This window comes from Battus philenor, unplaced genomic scaffold (genome assembly GCF_028537555.1).
Source record: "Battus philenor isolate CCGP_79_NKW_IND1 unplaced genomic scaffold, ilBatPhil1.0.hap1 SCAF_13, whole genome shotgun sequence".
Classification (NCBI taxonomy): domain Eukaryota; kingdom Metazoa; phylum Arthropoda; class Insecta; order Lepidoptera; family Papilionidae; genus Battus; species Battus philenor.
The window spans coordinates 10702783-10725414 of NW_027181675.1; the positions used below are offsets into that span (position 1 = coordinate 10702783).

A 22632-nucleotide genomic window follows, 5' to 3' on the forward strand; every position below is an offset into this window, starting at 1 on the left:
CCACGACCATGTAAGACTAACATAAAATATAAATTGCTTATTGAAAAGTGAAAAACACTCGGTTTTTAAACAAATACACGGTAACTTTAAAATCCTAGGGTTTTAAAGTAGAGACCAAAACCATTTTTTTTATTAATTGTATGAAATAAGTGATTTGAATTCACATTTCATAAATATATCAATCGTCAATTAAATATTTCAGGCGACATTTGTTCAGTAAGTACCTATACGATCACCTACTATTTATTAGTATAGATTCAAATATATTGTTACTTTATTTATGATAAATACTAAAAAAAAACTATATAATATTACTGTAAGTTCATAATTTACGCTTGTTCTTAAGAAATTTTTATTTTGTATAATGTTGAGAAAAAATGTAGTTTTTAGTATTTTTATATTAATGTCAATCACCATCAAAATCTATGATACATGTTATATACATGTATCATAGATTTTTATAAAATTAACACTAGATTGTAATTAGTATGGTAAATGGATGGGATATGGATAAAATTTGTTTTTTTTTTTTACAGGTAACATGTTTGGGATGTTGGTAACTATTTACATGTCATTGTGAGTAAGATTGTTATAGGCGAGTTGTTGTAAATGGTTTTCTTTGGAAATATTTATAAACATGGCAAATACGGGCCTGTTGCCTTTCGTACGAGGGGTAGATTTTACTTGTAATGACTTTAGTGTAAGTCTATTTAAATATTGAAACTACAATTTTCAAACTGCCTTTGCTTACTAACCTGTCCAGTTGTTGGCTTCAATGTTATTTGATATTTTTTAGGGGGATAGATTTCCTGATGCAATTCGATATATGACCGGACTTCAATGGCTTAGACTCGATAAAACAAATTTAGCAGATATCCCAGAAGAATTAGGCAAATTAATGAAATTGGTAAGTTTTAAAGAGTTTCTTTCGTTTTCCTATTAGTGTATAGTAAAAATATTTTGTAATAAACTAATTAATTTATTTACATAATTGGAACACAATAATACTACTTAATTAATAAAGTAACATGACTTAATTTTGCAGGAAAATTTGTCATTAAAAAAGAATAATTTAGAAAAATTATTTGGTGAGCTTACTGAATTGAAATGTTTACGCTCGTTAAATGTAAGACACAACAATGTAAAAAGTTCAGGAATCCCAGCAGAACTATTCCGTCTAGAGGAGCTCACCACTCTTGACTTGTCTCATAATAGGCTAAAGGAAGTTCCGGAAGGCTTGGAGAAAGCAAAGTCACTCCTTGTATTGAACCTCAGCCATAATAAGTAAGTATCTCTTTTTGCTAAAACATTAAATGAATGTTTAAGATTTCATATTCATAAAATTGGTGCATGAATGTAGAATAGTAAATTGTTTAAGAATCTTAGTTGTTTTCTAAGATATAGGGTTTTAAACATAAGATATCATTGTTTAGTCCTAGTCTTATAGGGTTGTGACTCCTATTTTTTTTAAAGATGGATGTTATTTATCATTACACAAAACTATAAAAAAAAACAAAAATGATAAAAATTAATTAATTCATTTGTGAAAGCATTAGAGACTACAATTGATACATGGATTTGGGTGTTTCATTACATCAAAAACTTAACATTTTTTTTAAAACATTCAGTTTAGGTGCCAAAACAAAGACAAGCTTGTTTTGATTAATAACAAAATAGTTAATTGTAAAATATTTCTTTGGTTTTTGTTTAGAAGGTATTGCAGATAGTTTGAGTGTGTCCTTATTGTTGAGTATTCCCAATTGTCTGAAAATTTCCTGCATAAAAACCTGAGATAATTATGTCTTTAGAAATAGTGTAGTACATAATAAATATAGTTACATTGTATCATTTGCAAGTATTTTAATAGACAGATTATAGCTATGAGCTAAAGTTTACATGCTGAGTTTAGTTAATATTACACAAATTTGAAAATCAATTTCAGGTTTCTTGTTGTATTAAGTATACATGAGTACAATACAGTTTTTAGTTATTTTATGTTTGCAAAATTATACTTAAGTGAACTCAAACATAATTCGCAATTGACTTTCTGGTTTCCTTTTAACCACTTTAAATTACAGGTAGTTTTTGACTATAGTAATTTGTATTTGCGGGTACCATTTCTGTCACAAAGCTGTTGTGTTTAAATAACTATTATATTTTAATTAATTATAATAAGATAATATGATCTACAAATTTTTGCCAACCCTTTTAACAGAGTAATAAAAGTAATAGTTAATACATTAACTTTGAAAGTTTTTACAGTTCTTTCATACAATGAAATAACAAATTATTCATTGCAAGTTTAAGAATGTTGTTTCAAAGAATAGCTGATCTAATGATTAGAAATGTTTTTGAATATCACTTAGTTATGTTCATTACCAGTTCCAACTCATGCACAATGATTTTAATAAGATTGTACTTGTTTGTATATGTTTTATTACCTACCTCATTAAAAGAAAATGGAATGTAGAAAACATTAACATAATTATTGTTAAAGACAAAAAAGGTATTCATATGTTGAATTAATTTTAACTCTTTTTTAGGATTGAGAGTATTCCACCGACATTGTTTGTTCAGTTAACAGACCTGTTATTTTTGGACTTATCTAACAATTTACTGGAGACCCTTCCTCCTCAGACTAGAAGACTGGCAAACCTGCAGACTCTAATACTTAATGATAATCCTCTTGGACTGTTTCAGCTAAGGTATGTTTATCTCAATAATATACCAATTTTTTTTTTGTATTCATCAATCCACATACATAGTTGTCAGAAGATGTGTGATGCAGGCAACTTCCAACTGGCCCTATTGAAAGTCTTTGGTGGTGGTCTATAGGTTTACTATTGTGTATATCTTGTGGTTGAAATAATGATGGTTTATCAATCATTTTTGTTATAGGCAGTTACCTTCACTGCAAAGTTTAGAAACACTGCATATGCGGAATACGCAACGCACACTTGCTAATCTTCCGACATCCCTTGAAACTCTGTGCAATCTCTCAGATGTGGACCTTTCAAAAAATGCATTGACCAAAGTACCTGACGCCCTGTATTCATTACAAACCCTAAAGAGGCTGAATCTAAGTGACAATGAGATAACTGAGGTCTCTTCAGGTAAGTGTTTATCAAAAAATATAAAATCTTTTATCTAAGTTCCTTACTAGAAAATTGTCAAATCTGTAAAGTACACAACAAAATTATATATCAAAAAGATCTTTGAGATTTAAGCATAATATTCAATTTGTTTTTACAAAATGAATCAATAGTCATTTAATTTTTCATTGTGTTTTTGTACCTGTATTTACAAATGTTGCGAAAATTTAAAATAAGATTAATATCAGCCCATTTTCAAGAAATCAGTAGCAATGTAAAATCATTATACAAACCAGTTTTTTCAGTGGTAGTTTTTCACTCATTGAAGTCTCTGACCAAACATAAACATTCATGAGCAATATTGCAAGGAATGTTTGCATATTTGCATCAATTATTGTCAGCATAAGTCATCAAATAACTTTCTCTCCACACAATCATGATTTCACATAATTTGCCTACACATGAAACTTTATGACATAGATTGCATCCTGTAGTGCAACTGTAATTGTTTATACAACAAAAAAAAATCACCTAATACTGCGATGGCTTTAATATGTACCTTTTCATCTATGGAAGAGTTACTTAGATTTTTTTACCATAGACCACTTTCAACATCTAGCTGTTTCTGACGGACCCCACATTTCCACTATATACTGGAAACTCGACTAAAATGCGAAGATTAGATATAAGAATAGATGTGACCATGATAATTTGAATATTATCATTTTGAGTGACATCTTCTTAAAACATCAAAATTTAGTGGACCCTGCATATGAATTGTGAACCCCATTTATCTCGAGTCTCCTGTGGACTAATGGAGTCCTCCTGGACCACTTTATGTACCTTTGGTCTGTAAGAATATTAAAAATGGCTTGCTATGTCTATATTCACAGCAATGGACATCTGGCAAAAACTAGAATGCCTAAACCTTTCTCGTAACAAGTTGACTGCACTCCCAGCTTCGCTGTGTAAGTTGCAGAATTTACGTCGACTTCATGTGGATGATAATCAAATGGACTTTGAGGGAATTCCTTCTGGTATTGGAAAACTGGGCAGTTTGGAAGTGTTCTCTGCTGCTAATAATCTATTGGAGATGATTCCAGAAGGACTGTGCAGGTAAGATAATTATTTAAATAAGTTCTTACAGTACCCGGCGATCAATATAGCACATCGACATTTGGATAGACACAATCGGCTAATTTCGACTTCGTAAAGCATTATCTCTATCCCACACTATATATGTGACGTTTTATCAATCGTATTTCGTGCGACAGAGTTAACGCTCTACGAAGCCGAAATTAATCGATTGTCTCTTGCCAAAGGTTGATGTGCAATATTTATCGCCGATAGTGTATATTAGAGGATTTTATGTAGGTAGATACAGTTATTATATAACGCGTAGAACCGATGTATACTGGAGCTTAAAGTTTAGTTGAAGAGACCATGTCCAGGCAAACGCAGCATAGTATGTCCATCCACAAGTCTTAAATTAAATCTGTTATATGTCAAGCAGTGGGCGTCCTATGGCTTAATGATGATGTAGATATGACTGGATTACAGATGTTCAAGGATAGCGCCGTTCTGAAAAATCTAGAGCAGGCTTTTATCTAAAGAAGTGTCTATATTTGAGTAAAATATTATTAATACTAATAGCAATTATTTAGACAGCCAATTTTGAACTGTATTTAAAAAAACCGGAATGAACAGCTTATAGTCGATTTTTCATACTATTTATTTAAAATTTTTAGTAATTTCAAGTTAAATATTAATTTCAATTACTGTTTATGTCCATAGCACCTTGGTTTAATAATTTATGTAGTATAAATAAATATTTTGTCATATTTGAGATCCAAATCACATTATAGTCACTTTTAAATTGTTACACACCAGCTTCAGTAAAGGGAACAACATTTTCGTCCGTTACAATTGGCTGAACAGTATAATATCACCCAATATCAATTACTATCACGCAAGACTAGCAAAGCGTGTATAAATAAAAAGAAAAGTTTATCGTCATGCTTGATCAGGTAAACCGACATCAAGTTTAAATAAGGTAGGAAATTTGTTCCTGTATTTATATTGAACATTAACCGAAACAAGTTCACGAGTGGCAACCACGAATCGGTAGTTGCGATGTAGGTTCCCACTATGTGGACCAATGACGTAGTCAAGGTTGTAGGAATCCGCTGATTGTGGTAGTGAAAGGCTGTTGATCGTGGCAATTTTTGGGTGAGGCCTATGCCTACCGTCTTATATGATAATCATGAAAAACATTTACAATTTTTTATATGTCATAAAATATTCAATTTTCAGATGTGGAGCACTAAAGAAACTTAATTTAAGTTGTAATAAATTAATAACGCTTCCCGACGCCATACACCTTCTAAGTGACTTAGAAAGTCTACAATTACATGGAAACCCAGACCTCGTGATGCCTCCCAAGCCGGTAGAACAGGCCCGGGGAGCCGGTCTCCAATACTACAACATTGACTTTTCTCTGCAAGCGCAACTGCAGTTGGCAGGCGCGGCGACGGCTGAACCTACCACACCTGCCAGTAAGTCGATTATAGTGCTACCAAAATTTTTGTACCGCGCCTTAGAAAAGCGAGGTGAGGAGGGGCCTGGGAAAAAAAGAGCATGAGCGCTACCGTCGCGTGCTTTTATGGCGGACTGACGAAACGTAGTGGTGTCCCCTCGTTTCACTGCGGCAATGACTCGTAACTTTGTAAAAGAAAGTCGTTACTTCGTAGAAGAGTATGAGGTTAATATAAGGAATTTCAGGAAGATAATTCCACATATTACTCAGTGTTGGTGACTGTAATAATAATATTATAACAAACAAAATTTCACAGTGTTATAATTTCAGTAATTTCTCGATTTAACACTGCAAGATATTTTTTTAATTTTTTATGCAGATATGTTAAAATTTATATAAGTATAGCCTGTACACATTACCATGAAGAATCAATTCAAAATCGCAAATTTAAAATAAAAAAATCGTGTCTTTATTAAGAGCAGGTTTATTTTTAAATTGTATTTGAAATTTTGATAAAATAATCATTAGATAATTTACATTCCATTATATTTATTTTTAAACAAGGTGTTTTTCATTGGATACTCATTAATATTATTCATGTTGATTTTTTAATATTACAATACATTGTTACATTCCTTCATTCCATTCAGTAAGGTACATTTGTCCTCCTTCAAGCAATATAGTTTTCTGTTTATAATTTGTTGGGACGTAAATTAGCTGGAGATACTTCCCAAATTATAGTTGTTGTTTTGTTGTACATTATTTTGGTTTTAAAAATGTTGTTGATTAAAATCTTATTTACATAAAGTAAATGGTAATTAAAAGTTAATTTTAATATGTTGGAAATGATTGCAGGCGTAAAATCAGATCCGATGGCACGTAAGCTCCGGCTGAGACGAGGACGCGCTGAAGCTGAGCAACGGGGATCTGCGCTCATCTTGCGCGGCATGCGCGAGCAGGCCAGCACGCAGCACGACGCTGGACCAGACCACCACTACAGCGAGCTCAAGTGAGAGACACTTCGCTCATTATTATCATGTCAGCCAATAGATACACACTGTAAAGCATAGGCCTCGCCCAAACGGTGACTAGTCTTACTTTTCAGGGACTTCCCGCGATCTTAGGTCGTTAATCCACCTAATGGGAGGCCTGGCTATACCTCATGTACCAGACTTTGGCCGCCACCCGAGAACTTGTCTGCCCTAATGACCGATATGCCCAGTCCATTGCCACAGTGGCCTGGGTTCTTCTGTGGATCTCTTCATTTCTGGTTCAATCTCGCAGTTCGCAGCGAAGCCCATGCTCACTCCATTGCTTTTTAAGTGACATTGAGCCTTGTAATATGTATAAGGCTCGCTTATTCTAACACACTCTGTTAATATATTATTATCCGTCCGTCCGTATCGTTGTCGTGGGTAAATAGATTTTGTAGGATTCAGGCTGTTTTAAAACTTAACGTAAAAAGAAAGTCAGCTCCATACCTACACTTAATGCCTTGTTCGAGTTCACCCTGCGTACCGCGAAGTTTACTTTATTTTAAAGACCACACATCAAAATACAGTTAGTGTTATTTGTAAAATAGTTGTGTTCATATCTAAGTTTGTTACATTGCTGTTTGAAAACGTTTCTTCTTACTATGTCATTATGACATGGTTTACCATTTCTGAAACCATTGATTTTTGTATAGGATGTACTACACGTTAATTGATAACAAAGCTATACTTTCATTCACCCATTAAAGTTTTTACACATATATCAAATCTGTCTGTATTTAATTAATATATAGTTATCTTATAACTCCAACAGACCTAAACGTTGGGATGAGAGCTTGGAGAAGCCTCCGCTGGACTACTCAGAGTTTTTCGACGAAGACACGGGGCAAACGCCTGGTCTGCAAGTGTGGGAGATTGAGAATTTTATACCTGCACCCGTTGATGAAGTAAGAATTTAAAATGTGACTATTTCATTATTTCTACAAACAGATATATCATTATTACAAATTTTACATTATTACAATATCATTATTACATATTGCAAATAATTATTAATGAATACAGCTCGTTTATTTTGCTAAATATTATATTATATTATTCACCAATTAAAAATTTGAGTTTTCATCAAGGAAGTAATTTTGTTCATCTGCTATTATCTTTAATTAGTAACATCAGGTATTTTCACTTTACACTATTCTAATTTTTTTTTCTGGAAGTATTTTTTTCTTCTTCCTTACTTTATTATTCTAATGAGTTCTTCTCAATAGCATATGAAGTGTTGTTTAATCTTTGCCATATTTGAAGCCAAGTTACCTGCGGATCTCTATAAGCAAGCTTGGCATTATTGTTTTAGGTGGCCCACGGCAAGTTCTTTGAAGGCGATTGTTACATAGTTCTGAAAACATCAATTGAGGAACAAGGTCAACTGTCTTGGGATATTCACTTCTGGATTGGATCCAAGGCTACAGTAAGCAAATTATTTACATTTGATTAATTTTTGTAATAAGTCAAGACAATTATTAACTCAAACCATATTTTATGATTTTACACCTATGAAAATATTTATAGTTTATTTCGTGGTTGTTCTTAAAGCCCATAGATGTCCACAACAACACGTAGGCCTACCTCAAAGATACCTATGGGTGATATACTATAATTGCCACGCTTGGCAGGCGGGTTGGCGATTGCAGTGTGGTATTATGGTACACCGAGGACACTGCTGCCCATCCTCTTGAAACTTATTTGTGAACAGTGGCAATTATATGTAATCAATGTACATGTGTGAAATATACAAGATTGTACCCCAAAAATCGAAGCCGCGACCTACGATCGCAAGCGTCAGCCCTCTATCGTCGGGCTGCCACTGCTTAAATGAGTAGTTTGATTAGTTGCATAATAATATACTTAACGTATGTAACTTGCAAGCTATGCAAATTAATATTAATTATAATTATTTACATTATTACAAATCTTCAAAAAATCAAAATTCTTTAATGTTAATACAGTATTTTATTACCTTTTTCATGTCAAAGGATCATCTTCATCTTTGAATATAATTTTATAATATTCTTTATGAATTAATATGAAAAAGATACTTTTGTTTGCTCTAAATTACTACCAATATAAAATTTTCAATGAATTTAATCATTAAATCAATAGAAAAATTAGTCAAAGTAATGTGTCGATTCTTTTTCACACTCAGAATCCACAGGAAACGTTCATCATCCCTTGATGGCATTTCCAGCAAATGGACGCATCCGGGCCCCGTTTGTAGCAAGTATAATAATTTCAGTTAGACAAGGGTGCGTGTGCGGCAATGCACGCGGTGAACCTCCGCAACCTGCTGGGAGCGAAGCGCACGCAGCGACACGAGCAGAACGACGAGACGCCCGAGTTCCTTGCGCTGTTCCCGACGCCCCCCGTCTACATACAAGGCAGTCGCACACCCTCAGGATTCTTTACGGTCGACGACCCGGTAAGCGTTACTTTACACACATATGATCAGTTTTTATACAAAAATATTTAATTTTTTTAAATTAATACTAATAATACACGTCATAATCTAAATACACAGTTCAATAATAACTAAAAAAAAGCACAACGGTCGGTCTTATCACTCCAGATAATTTCTTCAAGAGAATCATAGAATAGAAATGGACCAGTAGCAGGTAGTTTACATGTTCATGCAAACATATATTTTTACATGTACATACATATGTATATTTATTTATATATACTAATAATAAATACATTGTAAGACATTTTTTGTGATAATAAAAAAAGTTATACTTGGCTGTAATAGTATAGTTAATATAAGTAAAATATTAACTATATTTTATATAAGTAAAAATAATATAGTTAAAATAAAAGTTTTATTTAATAACAGAAAATTATGATTTTTCGCCTTGCCATACCCAACCCAAATTTTTTTACCAAACGATTACCATGTAATGTTAAGAAAACATGCCGCGGACAACAAGCGTAAGATTAGGTACTAGGCCATCGCCGTTATAGCTACGATAGTATGCGAAAGTTCACGTAGTTTTGCCAAATAACTTCATAGAAATCCTTCACGAGTCCGGTATAAATGGTTGTTTTATTTTCATATTATCATAATATTTTGCAGCATTACGTGACCCGACTTTACCGCGTGCACGGAGCGGGCAGCAGTATACACCTGGAGCCCGTGCCTGTTGCTGCCAGCTTGCTCGACCCTCGATACGTGTTCATACTGGACACCGGTCTTATCATTTACCTCTGGTTTGTATATCTCTCGTTTCATATATAAATGTACACACTCATATATTTTCTACAAGGCTATTATAGAATAATAAAATTTAAGCAGTTAAAAGCATTAGAAATCTCATTTGTTATCAATGTATGGTACACCCTATCCAAAAATAAATTTATTCACAAATAATAAATAATGTTTTTATAATATAGTAAGAAAAAAAGTTTTCAATATTCAGATTGCTACATATTAAAATTAGTTATTGTTTACTATCTGTTCATGTAGACTTTATACTGCCTGAAGCTACTGACCTGTCACATACCATTTAAGATATAATTTATAATATTTATGAATGATCTTTGAAAGCCTTAGGTTATAAGAAATAAGTATAAAAGCTTTAAAGCTTTATGCTGGTAAATCGGCTATACATTATTTAAAGAAATTTACTTTTTCGTTGATTTCGATCTATAACCGATCACTCTATATTCTGCATGAATTATTAATTTAAAATGAGTGCTAAGTACATTTTTGTATATTGTTTTTTCTTAGTAATTTTTAATACTTAATAAATTATTCTATAACGTCTGTAACATATTAGAGCCTTTTATTTTTACAGTGGCTTAAGTCACTTTTTCAAAAAAAAACGAGTTATAGGTTTACACTAAATACAATTGAACGGTCTCTTTCCATTTTTAAAAAATATCTCGACTTAAAATCAAAGTGATTTATGCCACTTTCAAAATAAACGGCTCAATTAACGTCGACTCGTAATTAAAAACAGGTGTTGCCAATGAATGTTACGGGTGGTGGTTAACATATTAATGTTTAATTATATTTCAATTTTTATTGTGTTTAGGAATGGTAAAAAAGCGAAGAACACTTTAAAATCAAAAGCTCGACTCTTTGCTGAGAAAATTAATAAAGAAGAGAGAAAGAACAAAGCTGAACTGATTGCCGAGCCGCCCGGTAAGGAACCGCGGGCGTTCTGGAAAACGCTGGAATATGAAGACGAAGAACCTTTTGTGCCCGAGGTATTTGCCGAGTCAAAGTCAAAATGAGTTTATTAATAGCTTATAATTAAGTATACCTTAGTTCGTCACGCGCCGCCTATTTAAAACACCTAACAACAGACTCGGATGGTTTCTAATGTTTTTTTTTCATTATTTTAAAATTAATCCTTAACAAACAATTCAGTTCGAAACCTGTTTATCGTTAATATACTCTGAAATAGAATTGTTGGCACTTTTGGCTGTGCTGTGCCTAATATTTTTTTCTTAAATTTACAATGAAATATGTTAATTTATCAAAATATCTATAAAACTATATCCTCATTTCTGTGGGATTTTGTTATAATAGACAATAAAAATAGACTAGATAGACAAATGTAAATGCAGCCTATTATATAGCATTGTTTTGATACTGGTTAGTTAATCCTTTATCTTTATCAGGCTATAAATAGTTTTGCTATGAAATTGTTCATTCTTTGTCAAAAATTTGGATGTATTTGAATATTTACATTATATTTATTATAATATATCTTAGATCAGTTTTTACATGTTGACTCGGTACAGAAAGTACTGATACTTACCATACTATTACTATAAAGGACTATGGTTTATTTATCATTGATAGGTATTTTCAATAAGAAGTAAATAAGTGGCGAGGTGCAGTTATTTTGATATAATATTTCATAAGAATGTATTTTTTGTGAATATATTTTAATAACATATTTTTTATCTATACATATATAATCAGTATTTGCCAGTAACATTGGTAGGAGTATTGGTTATTACTAGCTCATTATGATGGTTGATCTAGAGTTCAAATTAACGGACATAGCATACTTTGTCTCTCTGAATTATCTTATTATTAATTTTATTTTATTAATTAGTAAACTAAGGTATCAAAAACATGTTAAAAATTCTATTACAGTATTAACGTTTTTTAAGTCATAATAAGACTTGGAAATGAATTAAACCATCACTGTGCTTAAAATAATTGAACAGTGAACCGAAAAAAAAACAAATAAATTTAAACATTATTTGGTGGGCTCTTATAGTAACTTCGAGTTGAAGGATGTTTAATGTATGATGAAGTGTGATTTTGATTGTTAAGAGGGCAAATCGAAAATGGACACTACACGTTGGCTATAAAAATCACGTATGTTTCATAATGGGGCGTAAGAATCTTAGAAAGGTAAAAACCGATTGCGAAACACTGCACTATAGGGAAGCTTAATCTTTTTCTGATTATAGTTTCTATCAAATTGGGCTTTTCCGTCATTCTTCTTGTGACATTTGTGTATAACTAAAATTTACTTTGTACAGTTATAAAGGGCATATTATTTAACGCATGATTCGAGATTTTTTTTAATTTTTTGATAATATATTGTGTGCCAGAGTTACATGTGACATAAATGATTTTAAAACTGTATTACGATTACAGTATAATATCGTGTAATTTAAAAAATGTAGTAAAATAAGTATGGCTATACAGTTATTCAGTATATAAACGAAAAATTACTTAACTCCACTGTGCAGAGTCCTTAAATCAAAAAACATAAAGATATGTGACAATTACTAATCTAGGGTTTAATATAGCTAAGGTTTTGTGTTGTAGCTGTTGGAACATTCCTTTACTATTTTCTGTATGTGGCAGGAGCATGTTCCTGCGGAGTTCACGTGGGCGGCGCCGCGGCTGTACCGCGTGGAACTAGGCATGGGCTACCTGGAGCTGCCGCAGCCCGAACCGGCGCCTCTAGCCCGTGACCTGCTCGCAACTCGCAATGTTTACATACTTGACGCTCACATCGATGTCTTTGTATGGTAATATATCATGTTTTTTCATTCGCTATTTTTCCGATAGTTTGTAATTTTGTCCTCCACCAGATTTTCGAAAAATCTAAAATCGTAAAAAAAAAATTAAAAATCCCGTGCTAAACTTTTTAAACTATCCTCTTCGTAGTTACGAGGTGACTGGTGAATAATTTGAGGCCTATAGGTGGATATCGGAATTCTAATGGATATATAACTAACAATACAGGGTTAATATACTTTTGTCATTCATGCCTATCAAATTCGTCATCAAAAAAGTTTAGTTATTTTCACAAAAATTAACAAAGAATGTTCTTTGCTTTATTAATAAAAAAAACTACAATTACAAATTGCTACAAGGTTGCTAAAACTAGAAACAAGTTGAAAGGAAAATTCGCTTTTAAGAAATAGCACATGGTATATTTATAATACTGATAATTTTTAATATTAATAAATTTATAATATATAAGTGATCTATTCAGCTGTGAAAATAATTTTAAAATATTCTTTAGGTTTGGAAAGAAGTCGTCGCGGCTGGTTAGAGCGGCCGCCGTTAAACTGGCCCAGGAGTTGTTCAACATGGTGAAGCGGCCTAGCCACGCTCTCGTCACTAGACTACAAGAAGGCACTGAGACACAGGTATATGATCATTAATTCATTTCATTATCATCATTTCAGCCATTGGATGAACACGACATTGTCCTGCCTAATAAATTTCAATTAGTAACTGTTTGAAGCGGCTTAAAACAAACCCATCACCTAATCAATAATAATATAATCTCTGACATCTTAAAAAATGTGGTGTCAATGATGAGGTGATGATTTCAAAATACAAAAACACATGTAGTGTTCATTTCATTTCGAGAAAAGTTTCATGTCATCTTGTACAACCATTAGTAAAAAAACCTTAGGTAGAAACAAATATAACTCTGTTATTAATTTTGCAGGTGTTTAAGACATATTTCTTAGGCTGGGAAGAAGTGATAGCGGTGGACTTCACTCGAACAGCAGAGTCTGTGGCCAGGACCGGCGCAGACCTCGCCAGCTGGGCCAAACAACAAGAGACAAAGTAAGTCTTGCAGCTTAACGATTTAATTAATAACAATAAATTGCAGCTTCAATTAATAGGAATCTCTCGTGCGAAAGTGATCACGGTATTACAATATAAAATATCATGTAATAAATTTATGAAATTCATTGGATAAAAACTAATAGCGTGAATGATTTTTCAAGTGATAATAAAGTTTGAAAATATATTTTACTACTACTGTATCGAACTATGGCTTTCTCGGGCATTCTTGAGTTAGAATTCTAGGCGGATATTACCCACAAGTGACGGGCTAAGTCGACATCCAGCGTTCGCAGAAGCGATCTCAGAGCTCATAGGCCTCCCAAGTCGGTGTAATAGTAGTATGTAGCGGTCCAAACCTGGGTTCCCATGTAAGCTCTCAAGCTTGGCTTCCTTAAAAAAGGTCGTTGTCTAAGCGCCCTCTGCGCCTTACCATCTCAAACCCGCGGAATCTGCAAATGCCATTTGGGTAGCAGTGAGTCCGATCAAAAAAAAACTATTGTATTAAGAATATTTAAGAGTGACCACAAAAACCCGTCTGTTATTATTCTGGGTTGATCTCTGATTGGAGCGCATTTTGAACGTTCATAACTATAAGTTGAACGATCCCAATATGGGGAACCTCCTGGCATTCTTCTATTGGTATACACGAGTGGTGGCTGTTAATTCTCTTATATCGATAATTATATGAATAAATAGATAAAATTTAATATCAATAGATATAACCACCAAAAATAATATAGCTAGAGAGGAAGTTTACTTGAAGTGGTCGCACACATCTGCTTCTTACGTTTTTCTTCTACTTCTTACATCTGCTTTGTTCGTTTTCTTACGTTCTCCTTACGTACGTGATGGCGTTGTCAACGCAATTTGTTTGGAAATCATCCATATCTTGTTTTGGTTAACTGCTTTTGGCATCGTTTTTAATATTTGGCTGAATTTAAAATTTCTTTGCTACAGTCATTAAGAAATGTCATTCAAAACATGTATGTATGTGTAATAAAAAGAATATAAATATTTTTTTAAAGTAACTAAACACTTCTATCTTAACTTTATTATTTAAATATATATTATCAATGTTACTTTTCCGTTGCTTGAAGTTACTGAATTTGTTGTTCGTAGAACGGACTTGTCGGCACTGTTCATGGCGCGCCAGCCTCCGATGCCGGCGACGGAAGCCAAGGCATTGGCGGACGAGTGGAACGAAGACCTGGAGGCTATGGAGGCCTTTGTACTGGAGGGACGACACTTTGTGCGACTTCCTGACCACGAGCTCGGCGTCTTCTATAGCCACGACTGCTATGTTTTCCTTTGCCGATACGTTCTCCCTGCTGAGGTAATTAGCTTTCTTTAAAATTTCTGTATTTCATCTGATGTCACATACATTACTTTTTAACTCTTTATCATCATTTTAGTCTATAGTTGCCCACTGCTAGATATAAATCTCCTCTAAAAATCCCTACAATGGACTGGTTTAGCACTGCCCTCATCTAGCTAATTCCTACGATCTTACTATGTCGCCAGTCCACCATATCACACCAGATTATAACTATTATTCAGTATAATACAAAAAATCAATATCTGCACACATTATTACTATGAGACAACATTAATTATATAAAGATAAATAATATGTATTAAAATATATATTAATAGGGACCAAGGGAGTGAAATAATTAAAAAAATAGAAGTCACTCATACCTCTATATTAAATAAAATTGATAAATATAACAAGATCACAAACCAACATAAACATTAAAAAAAAAAAACAAGTAATTTCCGTCACTCGAACAAAGATTCCATTAGAAAGAGTGTCTAACTGAATCTTGTCCCTTAAACAAAATCGTACGTTTTTTATAAGCGACGTCTCGATCGCTGCTACTTTAAAAACTCGCCGGTAGTTTCGAAAGGGTTGTTTTCCAAAAGTCCTTGCGAATAGACACCTTTGAAAAGCACCTTCTACTTGTAACAAATATAATTTCAACATATCACCGTGTTAAACGAGACTCCACCGAGTGATTGGTTATAGCTGTAAATTAATGTAAGATAAATTCAATCTAGAAGTCGAAGGTTTTAGAAATAATAATGTACTTTATAATAAATATATACTAAGAAAAACTGTTTTTAAAATTCATGTTACTGCATACTGTATTACCAAAAGTTTTTGGCCAATGAAAAAATAAATGAATTTAAGATATTTCATAGTGATCACAAAATGGATCCTTTTGCTAGCAAATGACCTATATATTAACCCCCTTACACCTAGAACCAAAAACTATGTATATTTTAAAAATAAAGTTAATTAAGGCATGACATGTTATGATAATAGGTACCTCATTTCAGCTTTGTTTACCAATAAGAATAATTGTACATTTTTACATTAATTTTTTTTATAACACAAGTCTGTAAAAAAATTTTTAATACTAATTTTGACAGTGCTTACAGAATCTTATACAGCAAAAAATACATTCGGGGTATAAAAAGTTTTTCTAACCCAAAGGTATATATATTATTAGGTAGTGATGAATAATTTCAAAATTTAGTTTTAATTTAAATGTTTGATACAAAATTTATGTTTCATACACTCATCTAAAAGTTACCTTAAATAAATTAAAAATTACACGTTAAATTACACGTATTGCAGGCGGAAGAAGAAAACGCTGACAATTGGATCGATGCAGAACAGGAGGCCGAAGAAGGCGAGTCTGCAACGTGGGTGGTTTACTTCTGGCAAGGTCGCAAGGCGCCTAACATGGGCTGGCTCACTTTCACGTTCGGGCTGGAGAGGAAGTTCAAGCAGCTGTGTCGGCGCCTCGATGTAGTGCGGACTCACCAGCAGCAAGAGAGCTTGAAGTTCATGGCCCACTTTCGTCGTCGGTTCGTCATACGCGATGGCAAGAGAAACCATCAGCCGGTAAGTCTACTTTGTCACATTTTTAAAAAAATTATCCATCTATTTTATTTAAAATTTACTTCCAAACCATTAATTCCATAGATTTCAGGGGAAACTCAAGTCTTTAGGGGGTCCACTAAAATTTATCTGCTTTCTATAGTGAAAAAGTTAACTTGACCTCACCTATTGATGTCGCAAATAGTATTTTTAAAAGCTCAGCGACTGTTGCTTGTAAAAATTGTCATATACTATATTCTGTACAAAGTGATAAAACTTGCAAACTGTCACTGTCATCTGCAACATTGGTCCAGATGTTCAAAGGAACAATAGTCTTTTTTTTCGAAAACTGGTTTTGCTGGAATTCAGCCGCGACACAAATTTCTATAGTTAGATCTAATCTTCATATTTTTGTCGAGATTTAGCAATATAGTAGAAATGTGGCAGGAAAAAACAGAAATTTGATAAAAATTATTTTAATGCTATCATTTCTGAATTAATGATTCAGTGTTGGCACAATAAATTAAAATTTAATCGTTTGTATCAAAGGCAGGTAAATTTAAGATGCGTTTGTATAAAGTTTAATAAAGAAAATAAAAGTAATTAATAACATTGTTGCTATTTTATTTATTTTTTTCAGTCAAAGGTTATAACAAATTGAAAGCGCTGTTAAAAATTTTTATTAGTTTATTGATAAATTAAAATATTAGAGCTTATTCAAAAATAACTTGCCTAATTAACAGTATATTATATGAAAGGTTCACCAAGTGTTTCCATGAATGAGGGACCACAAAAAGCTTCTAAAGTAAATGCATTTACTACTTTTTGAGAACTCTTTTATTTGTCTAAAAAAAAATTCCGATGACTTATAACTTATACAACAATATTGGAAAAACTTTATTTAAATAATTATGTTGATTAAGAATAGTAATTTCAAAACAAACTTGCCTAAATTGCCTAAATAAAAAATTTAAAACATTTTGTAATGAATTGACTATGAATATTTGACTAATAATGAGTTTTAGTTTTAGAAGGAATAATTTAGTATGCTATTCTAAAATTATAGGAAGGTGGAAAATTACCAGTTGAGCTGTTTGAACTGCGTAGTAACGGGTCAGCGCTTTGCACTCGCCTTGTGCAAGTGAAAGCCGATCCCGCTCAACTAAACAGCGCGTTTTGGTAAGTCTACACATAGATAACGAGACTAGATAATAATTTTAATTTACAAGATACGATACTAGGTGTGTAATGAACTCTGTTTTTTTTCTATCATGCCAAAGATCACCACAATGATTGATCTCACACTGCCCGCATCCAGCTACATCTCACAACCTTGACTATATCGTCGGTCTGCCTAGTGAGTGGTTTACCCTCAATGCGTTTACCGGTTCATAGTGTCCATTCTTTTTTTTAATGAACTTTAACTGTTGCCCAAATGACATTTACAGATTCCGCGGGTAAGGGGTGGCAGTGCGCAGAGTGCGCCTAGCCTAAGACCTATTTTAAAGTAGGAAAACTCGAGGACTCCGTTAAGAACTCGGGCTTGAGTCGCTACATGTTACTGTTTCACCGGATTGGTGTCTCCATTCGAGAAACTGTTTTTTCTTTTATTCATCTTTAAATATGAAATGTGCTTTTATGTTTTAATGTGCAGCTACATTCTCAACGTGCCGCTGGAGGGCAGCGGGGACGCATCGTCTGCGATAGTGTATGTGTGGATCGGCAGCAAGAGCGACGCCGACTCCGCGCGCCTCATCGAGCAGATCGCCGAGGAGAAGTTCAACAATCCCTGGGTTAGCTTACAGGTATTGTAATGCCGACCATTTTTAAACTTTTAATAATTATTATGTAGTAAAACGTGAGAAAAATTGGATGCTTTACTATTTTACATTGTCTTCAACACAGTGATCAGAGTGCTTGGTATTTATGTAATAGAATAGTTGAAATGGATAATGTTTGTATAAGATTAGCATTTTCTTCATATTAAATCGAATAACAAAAACTTGTGTATGTATACCCATTAAGACTTGTGGACAATAAACTGTTATGAAAATAACCAACAGTTAGATGGAAGGTTGTGTAATAAAATGTTAGTTTAATGCCAATGTAAGAAAAGGTTTGAATTAATCCCTATTTATACTTAGAAAATAGTAAGATGTAGCAAATAGAGACAGATGGTAGCCAATACATGCCATAAAACTGATCGAAATGATTAACAATTCTTTAAAAATAACTTTAAAAAAGCCCAGTAAGTTCAAACATTATGGTGTATTTATATACATTTATATATACACACACAAAAATTATTGTTCATTAGTATTAGATTAAATTTAGAGAAGTAATAAAGAAATGTCCACAGGTGTTGACTGAAGGCAATGAGCCAGACAATTTCTTCTGGGTGGCCCTAGGAGGTCGCAAAGCATACGACACCGATGCGGACTATCTAAACTACACTCGACTCTTTCGCTGCTCTAACGAAAAAGGATACTTTACTGTGTCTGAGAAATGCACTGATTTCTGTCAGGTAATGTTCAAAATTATGCTTCTGTGATAAACTCCTTCAAGCAATTTTACATTAATCCACAAATAAATTGAAAGCTTATTTTAAGACAAGATTTTTACATCAAGCAGAAGATTTATAACGATTTTTTTTATATAGGAAAAATGTAAAGTTGGCATTCAAAACAGTAACTATCATGGTTTTTGCCAGGTTCATCTCAATAGAATTAAGATTCCGAACCAGTCAGTAGTATATGATGAAACTTGGAACTAATAACACTTTGTATAAATACTTATATTTGAATATATGTTATAAATATTTATAATATTTGTTTATATATATATTTATATATATTATTTAACTAAGAAAACAAATTTTTCAGTTCAGTAATCCTAAAATATTCAATTATTTTGTATCATAAAATTATTGTGAGCAGGATGATCTAGCAGATGACGATATAATGATTTTGGACAACGGCGAACAAGTGTTCCTCTGGCTCGGAGCCAAGTGTTCTGAGGTCGAAATCAAACTCGCGTATAAATCCGCGCAGGTAAGAAATTCGCAGCAGATAATATTTCAATATAAAAATTACATATATGATGTCATTTTCATATTCATTAATCACATGCAAGGTAATATTAATTGTAGCCAGGCCTTTTTTTAGTTTTCTTTTGGATGCTCCATTATTTTTAAAACTTAATATCCCCATCATTTTTTTGTCTTCCTGAGGAAAAAATAGAATTAATTTTTTTTAAAACATGTTATTGGAAATAGAATCAAATAATTTTGACCGTTTGTAGAAGTATTATAGAAGTGGAAATATTACCAAAATCGGTTTTTTATTCTTTTTTTACAATTTTTTTTAAGTTTTTATGGCAAGTTTTCTACATTCTCGAAATATTGGTATATATGAATATAGCCCATGTATGGGCTATATTCTCCCACAAACAAAACAACTTCATTTTAGCTCTGCAGTTAAGTGGACAAATTTCTAAAGAAATTGTTTTAATAAAGAACCTCATATACCAGTAACAAACATGTCCACCTAACCACTTCCTCTTAAAACTTTCAAGGTGTATATTCAACATATGAAATCAATGCAGCCAGATCGTCCAAGAAAACTGTTTCTCACACTGAAAGACAAGGAGTCTCGCCGGTTCACTAAGTGTTTCCATGGTTGGGGAGAGCACAAAAGGCCTCCAGAGTAAATTGCATTTACTATTTTTTGAGACCTGTATTTTATCTTAACTTGAACAACCTACAATATAGCATATGCCTAATTTTTAACTTTTACAACAATATATGAAAAACAATATTTATACAAAAATATTTTACAATTTTGTTGATTGAAAGTACTATTTGTTAAACAAACTTGCCTCTTGCACTTTGTATATGTAATTGATATTATAATTTATGAGTATATGTATTATAATTCATATGAGTTTATGACTAAGAATGAATGATTGAAGTTATTTTGGCTTTAAATGTCTTCATATATAACAAAAAAATTTGAATGATATTCTTTAAGATGTAATGACCCTAATATTTGCCTGTGATTTATTTCACATGTTTAACATATAAATAATCTGCATAGTTATATATCATTGTAAGGAATTAGCGAAACAATTTAATCATGTTTCATTTAAGTAATTGTTATGACATCTTAACTTTTGACCAAAATGAATACTTTGGTTGTATTTTTGTACAACAATTTGGTTAAAACTTGTCCTGCATCATATTGGTACAGATTTGTGATAGAAAGTTAGTAGTTATACTGGTATTTAATTGTTTATACCGAATACTTGATAAAATTATGGTTTTTAATTTATAGATATTTATTGAACCTTTTAGTAGAGCTTCTGTTTAAAATGTAATTATAAAATTTTATACTAATAATTTTTTTTTCCGTTAATAAAAAGATTAACATTACACCTTTTGAACTTATTTCACAAAAATAATAAATAACATAGATAATGAATGATTTTAAATAAACAATAATATAAATAGAAAGGAATAACAATATTATTATTTTTACATAGTAATATTATACTACAACTATTTTAATAGGCATTGAAACGTAAATCTATAAATTGGTTGCAACTGCCTAAGTGTGAATCTATCATTTAACATAAATGAACACATCTGTTCTTCAATCTGATTTCAAAAATTAAATAATGTTGTGGCCAGTATTGTTCTTCTATTTTACAATTTTATGCAATTAAATTTTGAACTCTTGTTTAGAAAATAATTATAAAAATTGTCTTTATTCATAAAACTGTTTAGTTTCAGTTACCTCTTAACTTGCATGTATTAAACTATAATCATTTAAGTCTATCCAGCAGGCATTTTTTTTTAAATAGACCTTTAAATGCCTTTTAATTCAAAGAATTTTATTTATTTTGTGAATAAATTAAGTGTAATGTGCTGTAGTGCGACTTCCACAAGTAATGAGTTGAATAAAGAGGCTTAACAATGAAATCATGAAAAATTAAAGACTGATTCATGCAATCATTGACTTTATTTTACATTTACAACTTAAACAATTATAATGAATGAGGTGAGATTACTGTAATAACTTATTAATATCGAGAGTAACATATTGACTAGGTGAGCAGAGACTGCTGAAGTGTTACTCAAGAATACAATGTCACAATCCTTTAAAATGTACTTAAAGTAATAATACATTCGAAGAATTGTATATAGAATGCTGTAAATTTTATACATACTTTTCTGTATCTACATGCTAAAAATTGTAAATATTGCTTAAGATGTTTCTATGTGAAATATAAACATGAACACAACAACAAAAATTGTTAACAATAAAGGTTATTTAGGAAATGCAGCACAAAAATAACTATGCAGCAATGTAACTTTCATAACATAATAAAGAAACTAAAAAATTGAAGTTGAAGTTTTACTAACTGTACCTCAAATACATTTGTTCATAAAATTAAAGAGAATATTTTAAAGAGATTAAAGCAAAATAAAAAGAGACATCTAAACCTGCGCTTAAAAACTAATCATCGTCGTCGTCATCATCCGAAGGGACAAACAATTCATTCTCTTCTAAAAAGTTAGCAATGTTTTTACTAATCGCGGCACCAATCAGTAGACCAGGGACTACGGCACACACTATGCTCAGCAAACCAAACGGGGTTTTCTCAGGTTCTGGAAGGATGGCACCGCTCGGAGTCGTTGTCGCTTTCCTTATTTGTAAGGTTTGTTCATGTCTTGTGATGGTTTTTGATTGTGTAACAAGACGAGTCAGTCGAGAAATCGCCATCGTATTATAGACGAAAACGGGAAAATAATTTAGTTTATTTATAGCTTTAACAGATCGATTGTTTCTATAATGATAAATATGACAGCAAAATGACAATATCAATGAATGCTAACACTTCAGTGTTACTGACTGTAATGAACAAAATATTGTAAAGGCTACGAGTAATTTATTATATAACTTGTAATTAATAATGTTAATTAATTCTAACAGTAATTAATATAACTT

General features: G+C 32.2%; 2 protein-coding genes across 2 annotated transcripts; one reads left to right on the forward strand and one right to left on the reverse strand.

Annotated features, from left to right (window-relative positions):
- Window positions 1–590: 590 nt before the first annotated feature.
- On the forward strand, window positions 591–21996 carry fliI (FLII actin remodeling protein). Its single transcript, XM_068777579.1, has 23 exons — window positions 591–700; window positions 797–907; window positions 1046–1284; window positions 2544–2705; window positions 2899–3113; window positions 3986–4208; window positions 5406–5647; window positions 6484–6637; window positions 7435–7567; window positions 7975–8088; window positions 8914–9096; window positions 9748–9881; window positions 10709–10883; window positions 12511–12677; window positions 13178–13304; window positions 13613–13734; window positions 14857–15070; window positions 16379–16648; window positions 17691–17803; window positions 18279–18429; window positions 18984–19148; window positions 19561–19674; window positions 20198–21996. Exons 1-23 carry the CDS (start codon window positions 638–640, stop codon window positions 20330–20332), a joined length of 3726 nt encoding a protein of 1241 aa, XP_068633680.1. The 5' UTR covers window positions 591–637; the 3' UTR covers window positions 20333–21996.
- Window positions 21278–22558, reverse strand: EMRE (Essential MCU regulator). The gene has a single exon (XM_068777580.1). The coding sequence runs from the start codon at window positions 22405–22407 to the stop codon at window positions 22141–22143; it is 267 nt and encodes an 88-aa protein (XP_068633681.1). The 5' UTR covers window positions 22408–22558; the 3' UTR covers window positions 21278–22140.
- Window positions 22559–22632: the final 74 nt, after the last annotated feature.